This window comes from Giraffa tippelskirchi, chromosome 1, assembly GCF_054371585.1.
Source record: "Giraffa tippelskirchi isolate mGirTip1 chromosome 1, T2T-mGirTip1v1.2.pri, whole genome shotgun sequence".
In the NCBI taxonomy this organism is placed as follows: Eukaryota; Metazoa; Chordata; class Mammalia; order Artiodactyla; family Giraffidae; genus Giraffa; species Giraffa tippelskirchi.
The window spans coordinates 162,596,448-162,620,449 of NC_137275.1; the positions used below are offsets into that span (position 1 = coordinate 162,596,448).

The window sequence follows — 24,002 nt, forward strand, 5'->3', positions numbered from 1 at the left end:
TTGGAATTTCCTGACCAACTAACAGCCTGCTGGCCACAGGGTTTAATTCCAGGACTCTCGGCGTCAGTGAGACAGCAAAAACTAGCAACGAACAGAACTGCTACAAGGATCTCAGCAACAAAGAGGTGAAGACAGGTCTCTCCCAGGCCCCTTCCAGTTTTTCAAACAAACTATGCTCATGTTCCTCAGACACATGAAATGCTGACCTAGAAATGCAGCTGTAAACCTGCTAACTCTTGGAAGAACACAGAAAGAAAGGCAGCAAATGTTTCCTCATTCTTCCTGCTGACTTGGTCCCTCCTCTAAACCATCTAGGGCTGAGAAAAGCTCCCAGTCACGACCTGAGCCAGAGTGCAGGGCTGGTCTATGAAGGAAATGATTCAGTGCTATGCTGAACCCAGGCTCAGCTGGAGGCGTGATTCCTTTTCTTGGTTCATTCTTATTTAATGCAACATGCAATTTGAAGGCTAAAAACACTCCCATTTGTAAACCACAGACCCAAGCCTTTTTTTTCTTCCTTCATAGTTCCTTAAACATTTTATCCCAGCTGGATCATATGACTTTCAAAGAATTAGTTCCCAAACAAGTGCATTCTGTTTTAGGGGGATAATGTTTTTAAGTGACGTTTTGTTTCTGTTTTAAAAATCTAGTAAGAAACATCTGTCCCTCTAATGGTTTAAATTCATCACCTAAAAAAAGAGGGAGAAAAAAGTCCTTTTAAATCTGTTCTTCACCTGTGTGCCTAAGTACACTGGGTAAATGTGACTGATTCTAGTGGAATAAGATTGACTGAACTCTATGTACAGGGCAAACAAGCAAAGCCAGTTCTAAACAGTAAAATGGAGATTAACATAGATTAAGGATGACTCTAAAGGGCCCATTTTAAAAAATTCAAAACAGAGGACAGCTATGAGGAGAGAGGCAGAGTTTTACAAGAATCCCCTGGATCTGCAGTTCACCTTAGTGCTGGCACACATCTTACCTCACTCCACTTAACTCCTTACTCCACCCTATGCTCCACCTGGTAATGAATGCTTTAAAAGTGACAGTTTTTGAAACAGACATTTTCCTGTGTGAAGCTACAAAGATCAAACTTTTTAAGATGATGTGGGACTCATCTGGGCTTGTTTTACACCAAATAAACTGATTCAAAGAGAAATAACAAACTAATAAAGAACAAAGTTTCAAGTGCCAGATACTTTGAAATATAGGATCAAAAAAATTCCTAATTATTTTACCCAACAACACCTACATTTAGTTAGACTAATTTCCCCCTTGTTTCTGGACTTGGTAATTTATTGAGGTATTTACATACTATAAAATTCACCGACTTTAAGTGTACAGTTTTTGATGAGTTTTAGTTAATGTATACAGTTATTCACCCATCCCCACAATTCAGTTTTAGAAAACATTCATCATCCTAAAATTTCCTTAGGCTTGTTTTATCATTTAGAAGAGAAATTTTCTCCTCTGTGCTTCTGAGAAAATTTTGTTATTATTTAGTTACATTATTATATTCCAAACTAAGTATTGATATCAAAAGACTTGTTCTTATGAATTAAACCGAGGAAGACAAAAGCATATGAATGCAGTATTCCTTTCCTGGAAGGAAAAAAATTCAGCTAAATTTTTATTTTATAAATACTGTGTTCTGGTAAGAATAGAGCTTATTCTAGAAAGCAGTTGAATATAATTATTTTGTCTGTGTGCTTCTATGAAGCCGAGGTCTAACAGAAAAAGTCACTGTATGCAAATAAACGTCTAGCCCTTTATTAAGGACAATTTGGGTGGTGGCTCAGACGGTAAAGCGTCTGCCCACGATGCGGGAGACCTGGGTTTGATCCCTGGGTCGGGAAGATCCCTGGAGAAGGAAATGGCAACCTACTCCAGTACTCTTGCCTAGAAAATTCCACGGATGGAGGAGCCTGGTGTGCTACTCCATGGGGTTGCAAAGAGTCGGAGATGACTGAGCAACTTCACTTTCACTTTATCAAGGATGACACAAGTTGGGATGGGAGAAGAATTAAAAATAGGAGCTTCTTCTGCCTGAAAACTGTCAGTCACAAAGGTTCCCACTGTCAGGAGAAAGACACACCTGTCTGTCTCTACTCTCCCTTAATTTACATACAAAAGAAGCTACAGAATGTGATCTGGAAGGATGAAGATGTACTCAAGGATTTTCCTCTGATAGGTGGGCAGTAGCCAGCAAAAGTGATTCCCTGTGAGAAGGGAAATGGGCTGCAGATAAAGGTTTCTGTGACACCATGCTGGCGGGCAGTGTCCCAACAGTCCTTCTCCCCTGGATGGTGGTGCAGGATGGCAGCCAAGCATATCTGTACCCACAGTACTTCTGATGCTTATGTAACAGGTTAACTGCATCAAGACTCTTCTCCCCAGAGCGCCTGACCCCTAGTCTAGAGATAAAACCAAAGCTAAATGAACTACTGAGTAGTAACAGTGGATTACATTTTGGACAACTTAAGGTGCGTATTTCCGGACACAGCCTGAATTCACCTTCCTCCCCTAATGTGTTCCTTTTCTCCTTGTTACCAACTTCTTAACACCCTTCCAGTCTCAAAGACAAAGCACAAATGCACGTGAATCATCAGTTTCATAAAGCCCTCCTTACCCCTATCCTTCCTCACTGCCCACTGTGCACAATTATTTTGTATAGCACTGTTCCAAGGGCTTGGTACATGTATGAACTCATCTCATCTTCAAGACAACCCTATGATGAAGCTTATGTCATCCATGCTGCTGCTCCACTGATATGTTAATATGACACAGCACTGGACACTGATGCACTCGTACATCTTCCCTGTAGCCCTGAGAGGGCAGAGAATAGTGTGTGGGGGCGGGGAGGGAGCTGGCATTTCCGAAGGGTGGGGAGGACAAAGAACATGCTACCTCTACACTTTGGCTTGTTCCTTCCTCTTCTGGTGTGTCACCACCCCCTCCTCAATCTTTGCGGACAAAAATTCTCCCAGTTTGCAAAGACCAGCTAAATGAAGTATCAGTTCTGTTGGAAGCTGTCCCTTATCCTAATGTGGGGTGACCTCTTCCATCCAGACCTTCAGTGAAGCGTGCTTTCTCCTCTATATGATTCGTGCACATATCTGACATCCCTACAAACTTATGGGAGCTCCTGACTTCTTCATTCAACCAGTGTTGTGCCCCCAGCACTGCAGGTGCCCAAAGGCCCATTCGCTCAATGTGATTCCTTCCAGAGGAGCCACACTTGAAGTGTTTGTTTCCTTTTAAAGAACTGTATGACAATGTCAAGGACTCTGAGCCCATGCCCTCATTTCACAGCTGAGGCAGGACTCTGGACCAGGGGGGTGGCAATGCTAACATCACCTCTGCCAATCAAGGGGAAGGTGCCAAGGCTGGAAGCTGTCAGAGCGGACACCCACCATGCCTCATGTTCCCCACCCTGCTGCACAGTCAAAGCACCTGGGGCTGTTTCCAAAAATGCTGAGTTGTCCCCCCATCTCCACCCCAATGAATCAGAATCTCCCAGGGTGGGGCCAGGGGCATTAGCAGCTTAGAAGCTTCACAGAGGAGTCTATGCCATGGCCAAGGATGAGAACCTCAGTGGGAACTCTGCAGCTCTTAAGTGTCATCTTCATCTTGGCTTAAAGGAAGCTGACAGCCAAAATGGGGGCAGCCCCTTAAGTAATTCAAGTAGCCTCAAGGGTCAGATCACAAGTTCAAATACTTTCAGCATCCAGGTTAACAATGGAAAGGAAGGAGTTCGGAGGGGTTTGGGAGAGGCCAGAAGGCACATGTCCTCTCCAGTTGACTATGGCTCTGTGGAAGTATACACTCGGTGATGCAGAAAGATGTTTCAAGAGTTTAAGAAACTGGTATTTTTATATGAAATTATTTAATGGAAAAATCTTGGCCATTAATTCAAATTAAAACAAGACCTTGGGTTGGTCAAATAGAACGCACTCCCAAGCCTTAGTTTAATACCAAGCAAGGACTTCACCACATTTATTTGGGATCCAATCTCATCCTGTTTCTGTCCCTTTCCTTTTCCCATTTTCCAGGTGGCCAACTGTTTCCCCCTCTCATTTAAAATTGCTAGAGTCCTTGTTGAAACAAATTGAATACAAAGACAACAACCAAAAAAAGAGCCTAGGATCCCTACTGCCATTTCTCTCACAGGTAATCTTAATGTACAAAAATCCTTAATGTGCAAAAAGACCTATTAGTCTTTATCCTAAAAAGAGACAGGTTGATAACAAGGTGCTCTGCTATCATGCTCATGGAGGGCCTGCATTATTTCTGCTATATTTGAGACTTCTCCTCAACACCTAAAGAATTCAAATACCTTATTATGCTGTGTTAACCATCCTTTCCTGCCAGACTGGTGAAGAGATGTGACACCAAAACCTGGGTGTCTAAGAGAACTGCAATGACTGGGAAAGTATATGAAGTTCCTTTCCTCATCACCAGGGCTCCTTCTCCACCCACCTGCATCTTAGCCTGAGGGGGCTGACAGGACCTGAAGGGGATTACAACGTTAGGACAGGTCTAGCAAGGACTTACAGCTCTTTTTCATCATAGGTGTGGACAGCATTGGGTGTTGGAAGAGGACTCCTCCTTTAGCTGCCTGGATTAGAAGGATCTACACCTAAAATTTATTATCAGGGAGATTTTCCAAGGAGAGGCCACAATCAACATGAAAAGGGAGTGCCCCAGTGGAGGTGTGTGATTCCAGCTGGGAAAGTGAAATTAGGAAGAGGATGCTATGTATGATGGGCCTAATCTAAAAGACCAAAAATGGATCTTGTCTTTGTCAAACTTGACCTAACAAGGTGCATTTCCCCAAACACATTTAAGGCTTAAATCTGGAGTCACACTGAATTTCTACATATTAGGCTTTCTTTATGGTCTGAGTTGCCTCATGATTATTAATTTCATCAAATTTAAACTAGAGACTTTCTCATAATATGTTTTCTTCCAAGGTTTGAAATCAACATTTAAAAAAGCCAAATGACAAAATGAACTGGGGCTTGAAACTAAAAGATTTAAAGGTTTAAATGAAATTACCACAGAGACTATAAAGGCTGTAAAATGATGAAGCAGCAAGGACAGTTTATTTCCTTCCATCTAAAAGAGGTGATAGATCTGTAGAGACCTTTCCCAAAAAACTGTGGGTGAGAAAGAAGGTAGACCAATGGCCACACTACCACCTTAGAGGTTAGCAGCTCAGGTTCTCATCCAATTTCAACCAATTCACCAAACCGGAGTAGCTAATAAGCAAAAGGAATTGATTGGAGCCCCTCCTCACTCTGGTTGGATTGTTAACAGAGAAAGAAACAGAGAGGTCAAGGGAGCTAGAAAGAGCTTCCCAAACAGCCTCTGACAATATTCCCCTCTGGACAACCACGACGTACTTGAACCCAAGGCATTTAACAGACAATACCATTTTAAGCCTACCTTAGGGCACATGATGGAGAAAATGAAGATACTATTAACTTCCACTTAGACGTGAGGTATGGGGAAGACGAATGCAAGGGAGTATGTGTGACAGAGTGAAAGCCACCTGTTCATGACAGGGAACTACCCAGGTGAACAGGCTGGGAGAAGACTGCCCAGCATATGAGAATTTAAGAATGGAAACTGGCAGGGCTCAACTTCACCTCACAGATTCCTAAGCAGGCACTGTGCCTATATCTTACTCTATTAGCTGCCCAGTGTTAAGGCAGCACCAAGGAGGTGGGCTGTAAATCTTTGTTGGTTGAACATTGGCTATTTTGGGTATAATGCAAGCCACAATGGGCATACCAAGATGAAGATGACATGAATCCTGCCTCTTAAGACCTCAAAGGTTACAGATTAGTGAGACACACAACTACAACTCTTACATAAAAGAGAGTGATGGCAACTATTTAACAGGATACAAAGCTCTCCAGAAATAAAGAAGAGGAAGGGGTGAATTCACACTGGGAGTATCTGAGGACACTTGTTGGAAGAGGTGAGACAGAAAGCAGGACTTGAAGAATAAGAAGGGTTCATATGAACAAATATGAGAAAGACAGTCAGGTCAAGAGAACAGTGCTTTGGGCAATGCCACTAAGAGGGGAAAAGGGTAGGTAGAAGCTGAGATGGTGGAGAAGCCCCTGCTTCTTTCACATGACTTTGGACGGAGCTATTCTCTTACTACCTGGAGTCAGGGAGACCTGGGAAGGCCAACCGTGATTTCTGCAGGCACCATGACGAAGAAACAGAAATAGACTATGATTTGTTAAAATAAGGCCAAACACAAACGCTCTGAGTGCAGAGCAGAACACAGAGATTAAAGTTACTGAAAGCTAAAATTTTTGGAGAAACAGAAAAAATAATAAAAAGTATTAGAAAGCTCAAAGATCCTTAATCTTGCCAGCTATCCTTAATAAAACAAAATCACAAAGTAGTGAGAATAAGGCAAAAGACAGACCAACTTTCACAGAACCTCAGTGTTGGTCCTTACACAAAGAAGGAAAACAGGTGCCCTCTGCCAAGTATATTTCTGTATAGTCATATAAAAGTGAGCTATTGAATGAATGAACTAACTGAACTGAATTATTTCTACTGAGCTTTGTATCGTTCTTTCTGGTAATCTCCAAACCATACCATGCTCATTTCAACTGACCACGATTTGGAAAGCCTACCGTTTCATCATCAAAGTGTATAGAGGACAGAAAATCAAAGGATAATACCCTAGAGGAAAATCCCCCAGATCTAAGCCCCCTTTACCTTTCTGGAAGCTTTTCTGTCTTGGATTCCTTCATTTAAAATCAGTATCCCGGGGTGGTGTAAGTTCCAGAGGCTGTTTTCTAGTGCCCAAATAATGTCTGAGCACCACCTTCAGAGAATCCGCAGCTCGTTATATGAGCATGTAGAAGGCGATACTTACAACTACCAGGATTCCTTACAGGACAGGATGACAGGTAACCGACCACAGAGCTAATGATGGGATATGACCATTTCCCCTCACACTGCCAAACAGCTGTCTCTGTGGCAGAGCTGAAAGCTGTGTAAAGTGTGGTGCTAATGGAAAAATCTGGTGGCACAGGGCTTCGGAATTTTGCAATCTTTTCCTGTGAGTTGCATTGTTGGAATGGTTTGACATGCGAACCATTCCCTCCTCCCTGACTGGCCTATGGACTTCCAGGTCTCCACCCTGCCATGCTATAAAAATCAGTGTATCATCGGGCTGACTCACCACTTGAAGAGGCGGAGTACCGGCTAGGGGACATGCTGCATGAAGCCAGTAGGTACTTCAACCTGCTCCTCCAGGTCATGGGAAGACAAATCAGTCTTTGTCTCACAGTTGGAGGGAACATGCCAAATGGGCTGCCTCAAAAGACATTTCCAGGGGGTGGTCCTGATTTGAATGAAGCATCCTGGTCAATCAGTCTGAAATGTTAGGGAAAAGGAAAGCTTCTTGGTGGATACTCTCTCTGAGGAGGACAACGATGAGGAGGACACTGAGAGCTGAGGGAGAATGAACTTTTTTATGTTTTAGTTAGAAGAATGTAAGAACTGATGTGTGTGACTAAGGCTTTAAAGATATTAAGCAGCTGGGCTTATGAATTATTAGAAATATCCCCTCTGTCACTAACTTATATTTCTAATCTAGGAATATTCTCCCCTTTTCTTTCAGGAGACTCTTAAATATGCCTGCTGTATAGAACACTTGAAAAGCCTTCAGCTAACATATTGATGCAAGAAAAAGGGGACTCAGAAAGTGGACAGGGAAATTTTGGCAGTACAAGCTGAATCAATGTTTTCACAAAGGTATTTGCAAAGTTGATGGAACTTATCAACTAAACCAAATATTGTGAGACTAAATTCAGAAAATCCCATGACTACCACTTGATTCTATCTAACAGAGATCATGTCAAAAATGTATAAGATCCCTTGGAGAGAGAACTATTCCAATCAAATAAAACCACAAAAAAGGAACTAAAATAAATTTAGGACTTGTGACTAATAAAAAGAGCTATAAATAATAAAACTGCTTTCATAAACCATTACTCTAGCATCAGCTCCTCTAAATAAAGTATTAAATGATGAAATGTAGTCATGTCCACAACCTCTTATCCAGCTGATAGAAATGTCATGAAGTACTCAAATCTGGCTTGTCACAAACAAGACAGTGTAAGAGTACAAAGATTTAACTTTCAGAATAAGAACAAATCCCATGAATCCAACAATATGCTTCTTGGCCCAGTTCTCCCTCATGTCTATAGTTCTGCTTTTCATTCTGCTGGTTAGAAAAGCCTTCTGAATGTTATAGAATATTATTTAATTTGCATTTTCAGCCATGGCTTGCTCCAAGAACTACTAGGATTAGAAATCTGGTCTCTATTTTAAAAGATCCTCAAAACAGCCACATACTTATTTTTAAGCTGTGAGATCACTTGTCCATATAGAATGGCCAGATGAGATCACTGATGCTATATATACAAGTGGGCTGCATATTTCAAACACTTCTCTTGTTTTCAGCCTTAATAAAGAACTGCAACCCAAAAGCAGAACCAGGCTTATCCTCTAAAACATGAACATACTTTTCCTAAAGCATATGGAAATGAGTAAATCAATTATAGCACACTCCAAAAATATCTAACAGGGCAGCCAAGAGAGGAAAAACAGAATCATCATTTTTTTTGGACTTAGAACTTCTACAAATGTTTGAATGAATCTTATCAAGGCTCATTTCCCGGTTGGGTCTTCTTTGAGGTTTTTATTAGAGAAGTCCACTCAATGCCATTTTAAAATACACTGCCAGAAAAGAGCAAGAATGCATTATTTCTGTGAATGTGAGAACGCCTCTAATTACTTTTCATGCCAGATAGAATTAAACAGCCTTTTATAGAAAAGGTCCCAAAAGAGAAAGTGAGCTTTAGTCACTCATTTTCCTCCAAGCTCATTTAAAACTTTCTTAGAAATTGCACAAAGGAGATGAACAAGAATCATCCCGGATACAGGAAGAAGGAAGCTGATGGGCTCAACTAGTCCACCCAAAGTTCTTCCAGAAAGAGGGGAAGTGTATAATCAGAAACAAATGCCGATACTCACGATGGGAAGCTGGCAGATGAGCAGGGCACAGAATATTCAACTCCCCATAGAAGGGCTGTTGTAATCCTGTGCCTCTCTATGCAATCTCCGAAAGATAGCAAGAGCTCAAGTTCTTAACATAGCGAAAACTCCCTGTTGGGATTTTGTGCTTTTTTTCTTTCTTGCTGGTACCCATGCAGCACCTGGGCAGAAATCGACAACTGAAGGGTACCTATGCTCAGGACCTAGGACTAGGAGGAGCCCAGATTCTATTCTTCCTACACCCAAGTAGGCTGGTACTTGCTGGGAGATAAGTCATCCTTCCTCGGTTTAGCTGGAGAGCTAACTGCCTGTCTGAAATCTGATGCTTAACCCATTATGACTCGCTCATGGTTTGAAGCAAAAATCTTATAAGGTAAAGCTGGCTACAGCTTAAGACCAAAGCCTTGAAAGTTTATAAAACAGGCAAGCCCTGACAAGGGAGGGACTCTTCAGAGCCTCTTTGGGGCTGGATGAATTCTGGGGTTCTGATGAACCAGACAAGCAAGACTCTAAAACACAGGGTCCCTGTTTGTAGGTGGTCTTGGCATTTTAACATTTATGAAATTCAAACGTAAATGCTTCTTACTTAAAAAAAATAACTATCTTCCCAAACACCATCACTATAAGAAAATAAATTATTTCACTTAGAAATTCAGTGTGGAATTAGCCTTCATTTAAGTAACAACTAACAGTTTCATTTGAAGTTGAAATGATAATCTAATTAAATCCAGTTATTAAACACATCAAATAAAGGGTGAAACTGCATGAGGTACTAAATATACAAATATAATATATATATATATATGTACACATACACACATATATATGGTATTAGAATACACTTGTTCATTTGGCTCTATAGAACAATTCACACTAAGGAAAAAAATAACCCCTGTCAGGAGAGACATGTTATTTATAATCATTCTACTTTGGGGTTTTATGTAGTTTTCTGAAATATATACTTTCCCATTGATCTGTTCAATTAGATCTTCATAGATACTACACTTCTGATTTTTAATGTCAACAGAATGCCTCAAACAAAGAATAATGACTCTCCACTTTCAATTTCTGGGTTAGCCATGGGGGCAAGTCATGTTTTGCTATCTGAACATAAAAGGGAGATTGAACAGAAGAGATCAAAATCCTGGCTAGCTTTTACATACGTTTTTATGTTGGGCAATTCTGTTACCCTCTCAGCTCTTCTGATAACTACTGAACATACCACTTAAGGGAAAATGCATTTAATCCTCTTGCAGATTGCATCAGGAGACCCCGGAAGGTCAAGAAAGGTACCCACAAATTAAAGCAGCCCCAGTTTCTCTTCAGCTCACCCTCTGTCTTTGGTGTAATACAAACACAGAGGTCAGGTCTGACTCACCACCACAAACACACCACCTCTGCCATGCTCTGTACACCAGGTCCCCTCCAGCCAGACCAGTCAGTGCAAATTGGTCTTGTTCTTGACAAACAGCATTCATATCCCTGCTGTCAGGTTCAATGCAGTGGGCTCAGAGTTCTGTTTGAGAAATGCTCCTGCCCAGAAAAAATATTTACACAACGGAGAGTAGGCTGCACTGCACCATAGCCGTCTGCCTTCTCTGCCACGAGACTTTGACTCTCTCTGATTGACCAGGTCTTATCTGTGGCCTTTGTACCTCATTTAACATCAGCATGGAGACAAAACTTGGAGCCAAATAACTGACGAGGTAACAAGGTTTTATGAAAGTTATTTAAACATTTTAAATTAAATATTTTTATGAAAGTTATTTAATTTCAAATGATAACCAAATGGTTAATACAGTTCAATAAGTGTATTGAATGGGTAAATATGTTATCTGTCTGGGAAAATATACATATGTTTAGGCTGTGAAAGACAACAGCAAGAGGGGAGAAACTGTAATAGACTAGCAAAGGCAAGTATTAGAAAAAATACAAATGGTGATGGCAAGCATAAAAAGTCATTCACTAAGGCTCATATACCTATTTCATTTAACTGTCAGACACAAGACAATAATCCAGTTCTTTCCCCAACATCCCAGCATCTGACAGAGCCTGGCACACAGCACCTGAGCAGGTGTTTATTAGATCATGACAGAGATGGTAGGAAAAGGAGGATGGTGATTTCTCCTGACTTCTGACCAGCACTTTATATCTTAAAAAGTGTTTTGATGGTTATTGTTTTATTTTTTCTTCATAACAATCCTGTAAAGAAGGTAGGACAAGTATTATTATCTTTATCTGACAAATAAGCCACTTGTTATTTGGCTTCTAAAGAGACTCTAAACTCTAATTAAAGTTTCACAACATTAATTAGTGTTTAGAGAGGTATCAATCAGTACACTGTTTACAACACAATGGGAAAACCTGGGAAAAAGCAGACTGTCCCTATCCCTAAATTCTGCAGAAATACACCAATTTTTCTAACCAATGACTTCCATTTACTTCCTACTTGGCTATAAAGAAAGAGAACAGTTAGTCATGAGCAATTTATGATGTTCGTACCTCAATACATTAACAAATGACATTAGGGGACTCTTAGGAATAACATAATAAAGTGCTTTAAATTAATGAAAACAAAACTGGACCAATCAACAGAAGTAGGATGAAGGATCTGGTGAAAAAGACATAAAATTATGACAATTGATAATGAGGGGGCTGGCGGTAAGGAGGAAGATGAAATCTGGAAGGGCTTTACAAGTAAGTTTGCCAGGTTTAGCAAATAAGAGGACACCCAGTTAAATCTGAATTTCAGATAAACAAAGGGTCCTTTAATAGTGTAAGAATGACTCTTTTATCTGGATACTCTGTTCACAAGGAGACTTCAATTTCCACTAGAATGTAAGATTCCTAAAGGCAGGGGTTTCTGCATATTTTGTTCCCTGCTCTATCCCCAGGGCCCAGAACAATATTTAGCACATTTTAAGTGCTCCATATATGCCATGTACTGGTAAAGTTTATTTCTTAGGCTTAGATGGTATGTACATGAGTACCTGTTATATAACCTTTACATATTTTTTTATGTCTGAAATGTACAGTAATACATTTTACCAGTTACAGTATTAATTAACCACTCTTATAAGGGGAGGGGGTTGGGGGATGGAGTGGGAGTTTGGCACAAGTAGATGCAAACTATTATATATGGAATAGATAAACAAGGTCCTGCTGTATAGCACAGGGAATTATAGTTAATATCCTACGATAAATCATAGTGGAAAAGAATATAAAAAAAGAATGTACATATAGGTATAACTGAATCACTTTGCTGTACCAGAAATTAACATTGTAAATAAACTATGTGTTAGTTGCTCAGTCATGTCTGACTCTGCAACCCCATGGACCTTAGCCCACCAGGCTCCTCTGTCCATGGGATTTCCCAGGCAAGAATACAGGAGTGGGTTGCCATTCCCTTCTCCAGGGGATCTTCTCAACCCAGGAATCAAACCTGGGTCTCCTGCATTGCAGGCAGATTCTTTGCCATCTGAGCCACTAGGGAAGCCTACTTCAATTTTAAAAAAATCAATACTTTTACCCAATCTAACTGAAGGACTCAGTGGGGAATGAGAGTGTAAAATGACTTGTGAATGGTCCCTTATCCAATTTAAACTCTAGACAGGGACGTGAACTGGGATATCAGTCTTCAGGTGTGTCTTGCAGCAAGGGCACAGTGTAACTAGGTTGTGCTTTTCTCAGCTGTCTTCTTTTGCATCTGCTATATTCCTCAGACCATGAAAAGTGTTTCTTTCGCCAGTGTTCTGACTCCATCGTCACATGGGATTTCTGCTCATGTTCTGAGGAGCCCAAAGCAGTGATTTTTCAGGGGAAGGGGGTAGGAAGGGAGACCTCTTTGGGGCATAACACATGTAGGGGAAGTGTAGTTTAAGAAAGCATATTTAATGTTATACTTTATTTTTGAAAATGAATAAAACATATATTTACTTCACACTTAACACTTCTACTAAACTATCCAAATAATGTAGTTTTTTCTCATGGGAAAGATCAGTCACCAGCCTTTATTAACTTCCATAAAGCTCTCTTTATCCCATCTTAATCTGGGTCAAGTTAATTACATTTCAAAAAGTATATTTATAACTCACATATGTTTTTGTATTGAGTTTGGCTTTTTTTTTTTTTTTTACAATGGCTAGGTATTTCTTCTGTAATACAAAGTGAGAAAAGAAATGTGGAGATTCTTATAAGTATAATTTCAACTATGTGAAATATATAAAATTTATAAAATGAAATAATGCCATTTGCAGCAACATGAATGGACCAAGAGACTGTCATACTGAGTGAAGTCAATCAGATAGAGACAAATATCATACGATATCACTTTTAAGTGGAATCTTAAAAAATGGTACAAATGAACTTATTTATGAAACAGAAAGAGTCACAGATATAAAAAACAATCTTATAGTTACGGGGGTGGGGGGGGAGGGGATAAATCGGGAGACTGGGATTGACATATACACACTACTATGTATAAAATAGATAACTAATAAGGACCTACTGTATAGCACAGGGAACTCTATTCAATGATCTGTAATGGCCTATATGGGAAAGGAATCTAAAAAAGAATGGAGCTCTTCCCTTCTGTGGCCATCGCTGTAGCTCCAGCGGCCAAAATGAAGTTTAATCCCTTTGTGACTTCTGACCGAAGCAAGAATCGAAAAAGGCATTTCAATGCACCTTCCCACATTCACAGGAAAATTATGTCTTCTCCTCTTTCTAAAGAGCTAAGACAGAAGTACAACGTTCGATCCATGCCCGTCCGAAAGGATGATGAAGTTCAGGTTGTACAAGGGCGCTACAAAGGGCAGCAAATTGACAAAATAGTCCAGGTTTACAGGAAGAAATACGTCATCTATATTGAATGAGTGCAGCGGGAGAAGGCTAATGGCACAACTGTCCCTGTGGGCATTCACCCCAGCAAGGTGGTTATCACCAGACTAAAACTGGACAAAGACCGCAAAAAGATCCTTAAACGTAAAGCCAAATCTCGCCAAGTAGGAAAGGAAAAGGGCAAATATAAGGAAGAAACAATTGAGAAGATGCAGGAATAAAGTCATCTTGTCTACAGCTTTCATTAAAAACTGTTAAAATGAAAAAAAAAAAAAAAGAATGGATATATTAGTGACTAAACAACAAATAACTAAATCATTTTACTGTGCACCTGAAATTAAACACAACGTTGTAAATTAACTATACTCAAATAAACTTTTTTTAAAAAGTAAAATAAAATTTTAGAAAAGAGAAAAAAATAAAGGCTATGTGGAAAATGAGCAAAACATTTATTTTGGAGTGGGTATTACTAGTAATTCTTGCTTTATTTTTTGGAAAATACTAGGCTTCTATATTATAAAATTTTCTCCAATGAGTTTCATATATATGTGTGTGTGTGTGTGTATATATATATGCACATATACACGCATGTATATGTATGTGTATATATATATATATACATGCACACATAAACACATATATGTATATACAGTTTATATGTGCATATGTATCTGTGTGTTTATATATATACACATATTTATATATATATATGCATATATAAGATAAAAGTATGTGTGACTAAGCCTTTAATCTGATTTGTTTACAGGCTTACAGAGGCCATGGTGACTAGAATAAACAAAAACCTTCTGTTGCCTGGTCCAGACACCTGTCTGCGATAACAAGTCATACCCTGACACCCCAAAAGTCACAAATCAGAGAGTTTTTCTTTGCTTCCAGACTCAGTCCTTAGACCTGTTAGGCAGGCTATCAAGTGAGGAAGGAAGGTTATAACTGTTATCATCAGACTTGAGGAACGAAGGAAAAGGGATACTCCAGGACAAATCAAGTTGGAAAGGAAATTAGGGTCACTTGGGATAAGTATCTAAACCCCTGAATATAGAATTCTGCCAGAGATACCAGAGGGTTTTGAAGAACCAACAACTTCAAGCCCCCTTCCTCTGAGTGTGTGAAAAGAATTAGGGGCACGAGAGGGAAAGGAGATGATAGCATCATGGGGGGATTGAAACCCATTCAAAACTCTCAAGAAACTTCACAATGTTTCAATTTCTGTCCTTATCAAATATTTGACTAGAGAAACAAGTAATAATCCCGACTTTTCTTTCTTCACTTAGGTAAGTTACTGAGCTTCTCTGTGCCATGATATAGGGGTAACAGCGGTGGTGGTGGTAGCAGTGATGATAACACATACTCTCATAGGATTACAGTGATGATTAAGTATAATAATGCAGGCAAAGCATCTTGGGTACCATGGTAATACTAAGAGTTCATTAAATGTTACGTATTGTCATTCACATTATTGACAGCAATCCTGAGCAGAATCTATAAAAGTCCTGAGAAGTTGAGCAGCAGAAAGGACAGGAAGAAGAATGAATGGAGTAAGATCAGTTGTTCCATAATTAACAATTGAGTTTATTTGGGTTTGATTTGGGGCAAGCTGTAGCATCTTGTTAGAGGGGATGCTTGTGGCTGGGACTGCTGACACAGAAAGTCTCATAGAGGGTGAATGGGCCCATTTCAGAGGTCTCCTCCTTCTCCTCCTGATGTTTTACAACTTGCACAACACTTATAGGCATGTTTCTGATGCTATCATTGGTTCTAACACTGCAGGTTGACATACTTACTGATATTTTACACATGGAGAAATAGTCCTGCCCTATAATTCATGGTTAATGTAGGAGATGGGTCTCCTGACTACAATCCTACATTCTGTCTATTACCAGGGCACAGAGATAGCAGCACGAGGACCTTGGACTCAAGTGCTGCACAAGAACTCCCACATATACAATTACTGCTCTCACACGTTCTGCTATTTGACAGACAACTTAAAAGAAGAATGAACACTTGGAGTACCACTTTGGAGAGGTTGTCATCTCCTGTCATATACAGTCTTATATACTTTTCTCAGTGTTTGTTCTACAAATTTCTCCAAAATCTTATGTAAACAATACAAATTATAGATATGCAAGATATATAGGCTTCTAATATAATCAAGTAAGAATCAGAATACAAATCTTTACGATTCATAATATCTATAGCTTACTGTATATTTCTTTTTGGATAAGTTAAAGAATGAATATACCCTTCTCTTATCCCACTTCCCCACTGTTGGGCAAAATCAAACAAAAGCTGCTTGGGAATGGATACTAAGAATTGGTTTTAAGCATTCAGACTCATCTCCTCTCTCATTGTTTGATCCCTTATAAAGAAGTGCAAGAGAAGTATACATTATTCTTGTATTAGCATTCAGGATTTTACATTTATCTTTCAACACTCCAATAGAGTTGCATTAGATACTAATTTACCTAACTGATTTTTGTACATAAAAACTCTGAAGATAAAAGCAGATTCTGCAAGAGATTAAACAACAACAGAAACTTTAGTGGACAGAAATTGCTTTGAAATTCTAGTTATCTAGGCAACTTATTATTATTTAACCATTATTTAAAAAGAAGCAAATTAGTCTCAGCAAAGACACACACTAATGCACGCACACACACACACACACACACACACACACACACACATATACACACACACTCCAGAACATGGAGTTACCTGAGGCACAGCCATTAACCTTTGTGGTGTGAGCCATGCTGGCTTGAATCCAATGACAGATCCAGAAAGGAGTGAGGAATCATGCAAATTTTATGCATCAAGTTCCCAAATGCATTCAACCTGAAACAATAAAGAGAGCCCCATCAAAATGGGTCATTTAAAAATATGTATAACACTAAATCTTAGCCTTCTGTTCACAAAGATGACTGCTAATGGACAGAGCAAATTAGAAAAGCGGGGAGAGACAGCCTGTGGAGCAAGGTGGTGACTGGCCACTGGGTGTTTAGAGTGACGCATCCACAGATGCACCCATGGACAGGGACTGAAAGCAGGTCTCTAAACACAATGCTTCTATGGGAGATAAAACAGGTTCTCCAGAAATGTGACTTTTTGAGGAAGGTGTCCTTCAAATATAAATATGTATCATTTCACAAACTGTTTCTGGTTTTTAAACTTATCTTCCTTTCCCAATTTTGGTTCAAGTTTCATTTTCTCAATTGCAATTTCAAAGCAATTGTTGCACCAAATGTTCACATTTTTAAAAAAGATTAATTTCATGTGAACTCTCTTGTGAGATCTCAAGTTTTTCACTGATTCAGGCAGTCCTTGTCTTAAAAAAAAAAAAAAAAAATCTGCTCTTGTCCTGTTGGATAAACTTCAAATGATTTAGCATGACATGCAGTTTTGAAACATCAGGGTTTATGTCAGGCAATATATTTCTTATTTTATATTGATTTTCTACTTTAAAGTTAACTGAGATTACTACAAGACATTACAATCACAAAATTTAAAAGAAAAAGAAAAAAAGCCCATTGCTCCAACCTTTCTTTGCTTCCACAAAATGTCTTTTGAAAAATATTGGCAAGGAAAACAACGAAGGTACAGACAGGAATATTCCATTTCTTCCACTGTGCCCAAATTCTCACTCTAGACCAACAAAATCTGAAGAAATTGAGCTTAACAAACTCCAAGCTGAGAGATAAAGTGAAAATTGAGAAACCTACATAAGCTCTCCCAAACAGGAGAATTCTAAAATAATAACATATCCATGTATTCTGTATCCTAATGCAGCTATTGATGTCATTTAAGAGCTTTTAATAATACAGTAAAATACTCAAAGTATGTTGATTAAAAAAACTATTCTGTCATAACCTATTTTGTTAAAAATACATATGTACATATTTGTACATCTATTTAAAACAATTAGAAATAAATACACCAAAACATTCATTGTGGTTGCCCTTTAGTGATGCAATTATCCATGATTTTAGCTCCTTCGTTACTTTTGTAATAGTAATTATTTACAAAAGAGACATTAGATACTTCCTGTCAACTTGGTTTTGTTTGCTTTAAAATGAACTGGAGAAAGAAAAAAGCATTTTAAAATACTATGCAAAAGGAAACTATCAAGCCACGGTCATGGAGATTATAAGAGGTCAGAAATATAAGTAAACAAAAAGGAGGGAAAGGGGAATCGGCTAACCCCTTTGATCACACAGGGTGAGAATTCCTTACTGCTTAGCTGGGGATCTTTTCTTCACTGTCTGAATGGGTCTGCGCTATGGTTCAAAGCTGACTACTGTGAAAGCAGCTCAGTGCACTCTGAGGGACCAGTTTCTACAGGCTGCTTCTGACAGGCGTGCTCCCTTGTATGGCTTTTGAGCTACAGTTGAGTACTGCTCAGCTTGCCAGTGGAGACTCAATTCTCACTCTTCCACTGGGAGGCCTCCCAGTTCCCTGCTGGTCCCCAGTTTCTATCTGGCAGCTCACCAAGAGGACAGGACAGCTCTAATCTCTCTGACTATGTGGGCATCATCTGACATTCTATGGGAAATAGGCCCTGGTTCAGGTCCATGGCACTGAACTTGGAGAGTAGGAGCTAGGCAAATCAAAAGGCAGGCTTTAGGGATAAGAGTGAGCATTATGTCTGACAAATGTAGCTTTGTTAATAAAATAAGGTAGGGACTGGGAGAACTGAAGGAGGAGTAGGGTGACGAGGGAGCAAAAGGAAGAAGCCCAGCTTTTGGAATTATTCAAGTAATTATACTTTAAAAAGCCAACAACTGCAAAACCTAAGCAAAAACTGTTTACTGGTCTCAGTCGAGCCCTGTGTGTGTGTGTGTGTGTGTGTGTGTTTGTGTGTGTGTATATTCTTCCTTCATAATGGCTTGTAAATACCACCATTTAAACTCTTGAGGGAAAACTGAAGGCAAGAAGAAACACGCTGCTTGTGTTATGGAGGAATGAAGTACGTGTCAAGGTATTTGGATGGATATGTGCCCAGAATCTTCCGAGTCAAGCTTCATAAACTTTGGTCCAAGGTCCTCTCCTGTTCTTGAACATCTTTCACCTGGCAGAAGATCTTTATCTCAGATCCAAATTGGTCTCTCCCACCCTCCCCCAAACTGAACAATAAAATCAAAATGAGGAGGAAGCCTCAAATTAGGAACCACAGGCATATCACTGGTAAAATAACAAGACATGTCTGTCACTGGGTGTGGATCCTGGCAGTGTCTGTGCAGAAACAAGTTTTATATTGTGTTATCGATCTTTCCCAGTTATTGTTCATGCCTGACAGGTGGCTTCAAATTGTGAGGACTCGGTCTTCTTAATGATATGCAGATTCTTATGTCAGTGCATTGTATAAACCATGAAAGGTCTGGCCATGATCCATTCTCTGTTACAAATCAATAAACTTCTTCTTTTCTCTGTCAGAGAAGACTGCAAACCAGTAAATCTTAACTAGTACAACAGTGGCTTGGTTTTGTTGGCTAAGAAAAAGCACTTCTTTGAAGGGATTTAGAAAAATACATCCACAGAGAAAATAATTTGCCTTCTTGTCTGTTTATTTAAAGAGACTGATTTGCGTTGAAGAACAGCTCCCCAAGTGTGGTGCCGAAAATAATGTAGACGCATGAATTAACCTCATAACTAATTAACATTAGTTTAATATGAAACAGATATGAAAAAGAGCTCACCTGATGTTTTGTAAGAACATCAATAAAATCAAATAAGCAAACTTGAAATCTGATGTGCACTCTAAGCCAGTATTGCCAACCAATCAAATGCCAATGCGCTGGTTACAACCAAGATTATGATGGTGATGGTGACAACACTGATGACAATGCTGATGACCACCAGTGCTGGTCAAGCTCTTAAATTAATTACTGAAATCTAAAATGTCATCTACTCTGAAGTGTACCGTTGAGTGCCACTGGTCAAAAAAAGATGTTGCTAATAAAATGCTCATAAAAAATTATATTAATTGTAAGATATATCCTCATTTGAGAAGTGTTAAAATGTGCATCTTGAAATTGGTGAAATAAATGTTACCTTTAAGGCACTTGTAAAGAACTTAACAGTTATTACATTAATTAAACCTTACAACAATCCTATGAAGTACCAACATCCTCTCTCTACATTTTACAGATAGGAACCTGAGGTTTAGAATTTGCTGAGTTCACATAGCTGGTAAAGGAAAGAGCTACATTTAGAGCTAAGCAATTCACCTACAGCTCACATGCCATGCTTTGTGATTAGTGACTTAAGATTGAGAGCATGATTGCCTTAAGAAGTAAGAACTCACATCCATAGAGTGAAGTCCCTTTCAAGGAGTTACCTAAGGGATGTATATGCTTACTGCAAGGGTGCTTTGTTTTAATCCCTTTTAGGTAGAAAGTTATGTTTCAGAATTTTATGTAATATTGGTTTTAAAGCAATTACATTTCCAACTTTATTCTTGCAGATTAAATGTTTAACAGCTTGAGGAGGTACTTACCTCCTCAATATACCATGGTATACTCAATATACCATGACACACAGGCTATATTTTAACACTTATTGGTCATAATCTCTTCCAGACTCCACAAGATATCAATCTTGATTATTAATCTTGATTCATTAGACTTTGCCATGAATGCCATTTGACCCTTTCAAAAAATTCAGTGCTTAAGCAATTTTCCACCACTGAGAACAGGTGGGAGATTCTCAACAGAACTGTAGGAGTTTAAAAAAACAGACAGGATAAGGGTAGTATAACTGGAATAAGAAACTTATTGCTCAAAATGACAATTATGAAAGAGGAAACAACCATTTTGATGTGTAAGTTCTAGAATGTCTTTTATAACACATTTTTTATAATTTATAAAGTTACAGAAGCAATATAAAGAATTTGACTTAAAATATGGAAAAGACAAAACATGGCAAAAAATAACAATTTACTGACATTCCTAATGTTGTCATTGTTACTTGAGACTCTTTTCAATATATTGATTATATGCATATTTTAATTACCTCAACGTATTTTTAAAGACCTACACCATCCTAGAATCTGAACCAGTCACTATTTTGCTTCCATTTCAGAGACATAAGATAAACTATTATGCCATTCCCACAATCTCATGCACTAGCGCTAGAGGCAGAGACACAAAAGGGGAAAGCACAGAAACAGCAGCATACACACCGTTCAACTCCAACCCATAATAAAGCTGTCTTACTTTGCCCATACAAGGTGAGAGTAGCTGAAAAATGTATTCAAAAGAAACCACTTGGCCTAAGTCTTAAAGGATGAATGAGTATTCTTCAGGGCAAGAAAGGTGGAAGGACATTCTAGGCCGAAGGAACAGCACGTGCAAAGGCAGGAGATGAGAAAGTGTGTGGCAACTAGTGCTGAGGCTGGAGCACTGTCTGCTCATAGGACAACTCAGCTGTAAATGAAGGGGACTGCTTTAGAGCAGGATGACACAAGGAGACGAAGTACTAAAGAGAAATCTAAAGGAGGTGGATTCTACAAAAAACAAACTGAAAAACATACAAAGACACACAAACATCTTTCCCTGACTAAAAAAAAAATGCAAAGCTCTTTTCTTTCTTTAAGTAAGTCAGTCTTTCAGTCATCCAAAAATATGTCTAATTTATTACATACCATGTATGATTGCCTGGTGGCTCAGACAGGAAAGAATCTGTCCGCAATGCGGGAAACCTGGGTTTGATTCCTGGGTCGAGAAGATCCCCTAGAGAAGGGAATGGTAACCCAGGCCAGTATTCTTGCCTGGAGAATTCCATGGACAGAGGAGTCTGGCAGGCTACAGTCTATGGGGTCACAAAGAGTCAAGACACGACTGAGTGACTAACACTTATGACTGCTCACATATTTCAGTCAAGAATTAAATTAAAAGTAACAATTAGAAGTATGTCTGAGTGCAAACTGTGGCCACAGTTCATCATCCAGTTATCCTCCAGTGATTTCTAATACTAGCTCCTACCATAGGAATTGTGGGGGAATGTTTACTGGGTCTTGGTTATTTTGTAACCAAATTGCCCAATTATGACCCAAATCCATCTGGCCTCCTCAAATACAGTAGATAATTTTCCTAGTATGAGTGGTGTATAGGTAGAGGGAAATTCCAATTACCAATCAAGATCTAAATTAGAATCCTACCTGGATATGAGTCTTCATTTATAATACAGGAAAATAAATGGGTTTGCTCATTAGAAAAAATTTTGTTGTATTTATTCAAACAGTTATATTTCTAACTTTATTCCCTGGGCTAACATATTTAAGAGGCTGCAGGAGGTATGTATATCACAGAAACAAAATAAAATGCAGACACTAAAGAGAAAAAAAAGAAAGTGAAAGTTGCATTCCAACTCTTTGCAACCCCATGGACTATATATATAGTCCACGGAATTCTTCAGGCCAGAATACTGGAGTGGGTATCCTATCCCTTCTCCAGCGGATCTTCCCAACCCAAGGATCGAACTCAGGTCTCCCACCTTGCTGGCGGATTCTTTACCAGCTAAGCCACAAGGGAAGTCCAAGAATACTGGAGTGGGTATCCTATCCCTTCTCCAGGGGATCTTCCCGAACCAGGAATTGAACCTGGGACTCCTGCATTGCAGGCGGATTCTTTGCCAACTGAGCTAGCAAGAGGAAATTAATTAATTCACGCAACAAACAAGTACCTATGATGTGCCAGGTGCTGTTTTTCGCACTGAAGATACAGCAGTGAACTTGGGAGACACCTCCCACTGCCTTCCCTCTCCCCAAATAATCTAACTAGAGATCTGTGCTTTGGTCCTAAAGTAATTTAGATTCACAGTGTTCTTAACAGATTAGCTGTCCTAAACATCAATTCCTTATTTTTTCTGCCTTATTTGAAAAGAGTTCCCATGCTAAGATTTGCCTCTTTGGTACAAACGTGGACATGGATACATCCAGCTCTCTCACAGACTCTCTCCCATCCACATCCACTCTACATCACGAAGGTACATCAGCATCTTTCCAAGAGTATGCATAAGGAAACGCCACCAATGAAGAGGTTAAAACCATCTTGGAGCCTGCAGATGCCTCAGAGCCCTGCACAGCTCTGCTCCAGCTGGGTTGCTGGGAACCACACAGCTTCCTCAACACTTAGAAGTAATGGTGGCAAATTTTCTTTCCAGGAAATTTTCTGTAATGGAAGTTTATCAGCTCATAACCCAGGTTGAAATCAGGTACTTCTCTGCAAAAAAAAAAAAGGAGTAAAAGACAGTCTAGAGAAGAGTAGACAAATGAAAATTAGAATTACTAAAGTTTTTTAAAAGTTTACCACCTTCACATTTTTTACTTTAGAGGGAAGTAATGTTATGACTCAGGACAGGCATGTGAAATGGTATTTATTGACTGCATTGGTTCACCTCTAATGGGTTTAGGGTAAACAGACGATAGCAGAAACCTAAACCTTGATGTTATAAATAGTCTATATTAGTGAAGCCTTGCTCTTACTTAGCAAGCATCTCTGCTAGTGGTAGATTATGAGTTAAAGTATCAGTGCTTTTGCTTATTCAAATATTAAAGAATCAAACCAGTTACAGATATAAGAGAATTAGTTTGGTACAGTTTGAAAGGCTTTTCCTTCATTTCCTATTTAAATTATTTAAAATGTGTAGCTCTTTATTTACTGCTGTAGCAGACATTTTCCCTTTAATTCCTTCTGGATTCTTATATCATAGTCTTTGTAATTACTTTTAAATTGATCAATATTGTTAATAACAAGTTCAAGGGTACCTGGACTAAATAAAATGGGATCACAACACATTCTTAGATTCTTATCTTCCAAAGAGTGGGTCTCCAAGTGTGGTTTCCAGACCAGCAGCAAAGCATGATCTTCCGGGAACTACTTAGAAATGCAAAGTCTCAGGCCACTCCAGACCTCCTGAATCATCAGCTCCAGGTTGGTCCCTAAGTCATTGAGGACTTTAGTAACATAATATAAATGATCTTATTTTTAAGTAGCTTGCTTAGGTATTTTATCATCTTTAGTGAGAGGTAGGTCAGGGCTTCTTCAGTT

At 39.1% G+C, this 24,002-nt stretch overlaps 1 protein-coding gene and 1 pseudogene across 33 annotated transcripts in view; one reads left to right on the plus strand and one right to left on the minus strand.

Annotated features, from left to right (window-relative positions):
- KANK1 (KN motif and ankyrin repeat domains 1) overlaps window positions 1–24,002 on the minus strand; it is a 243,906-nt gene that overhangs the window by 46,169 nt on the left and 173,735 nt on the right. For 28 of the 32 annotated variants that reach the window (XR_014057303.1, XR_014057316.1, XR_014057314.1 and 25 more), the window contains one exon: window positions 16,672–16,791. Coding sequence is in view for 26 of the 32 variants with exons in the window: in XM_081503152.1 (XP_081359278.1) it covers window positions 16,672–16,708 (37 nt within the window). In the remaining 6 variants the exon portion in view is untranslated. Of the gene's footprint in view, window positions 1–6,747; window positions 6,881–7,216; window positions 7,411–9,075; window positions 9,150–16,671; window positions 16,792–24,002 lie in introns of those variants that run through there. The other 4 variants (XM_081503091.1, XM_081503098.1, XM_081503348.1 and 1 more) reach the window with 3 other exon arrangements.
- On the plus strand, window positions 13,719–14,212 carry LOC145511242 (large ribosomal subunit protein uL24 pseudogene; annotated as a pseudogene). The gene has a single exon (XR_014057692.1). The product of XR_014057692.1 is annotated as a large ribosomal subunit protein uL24 pseudogene (transcript).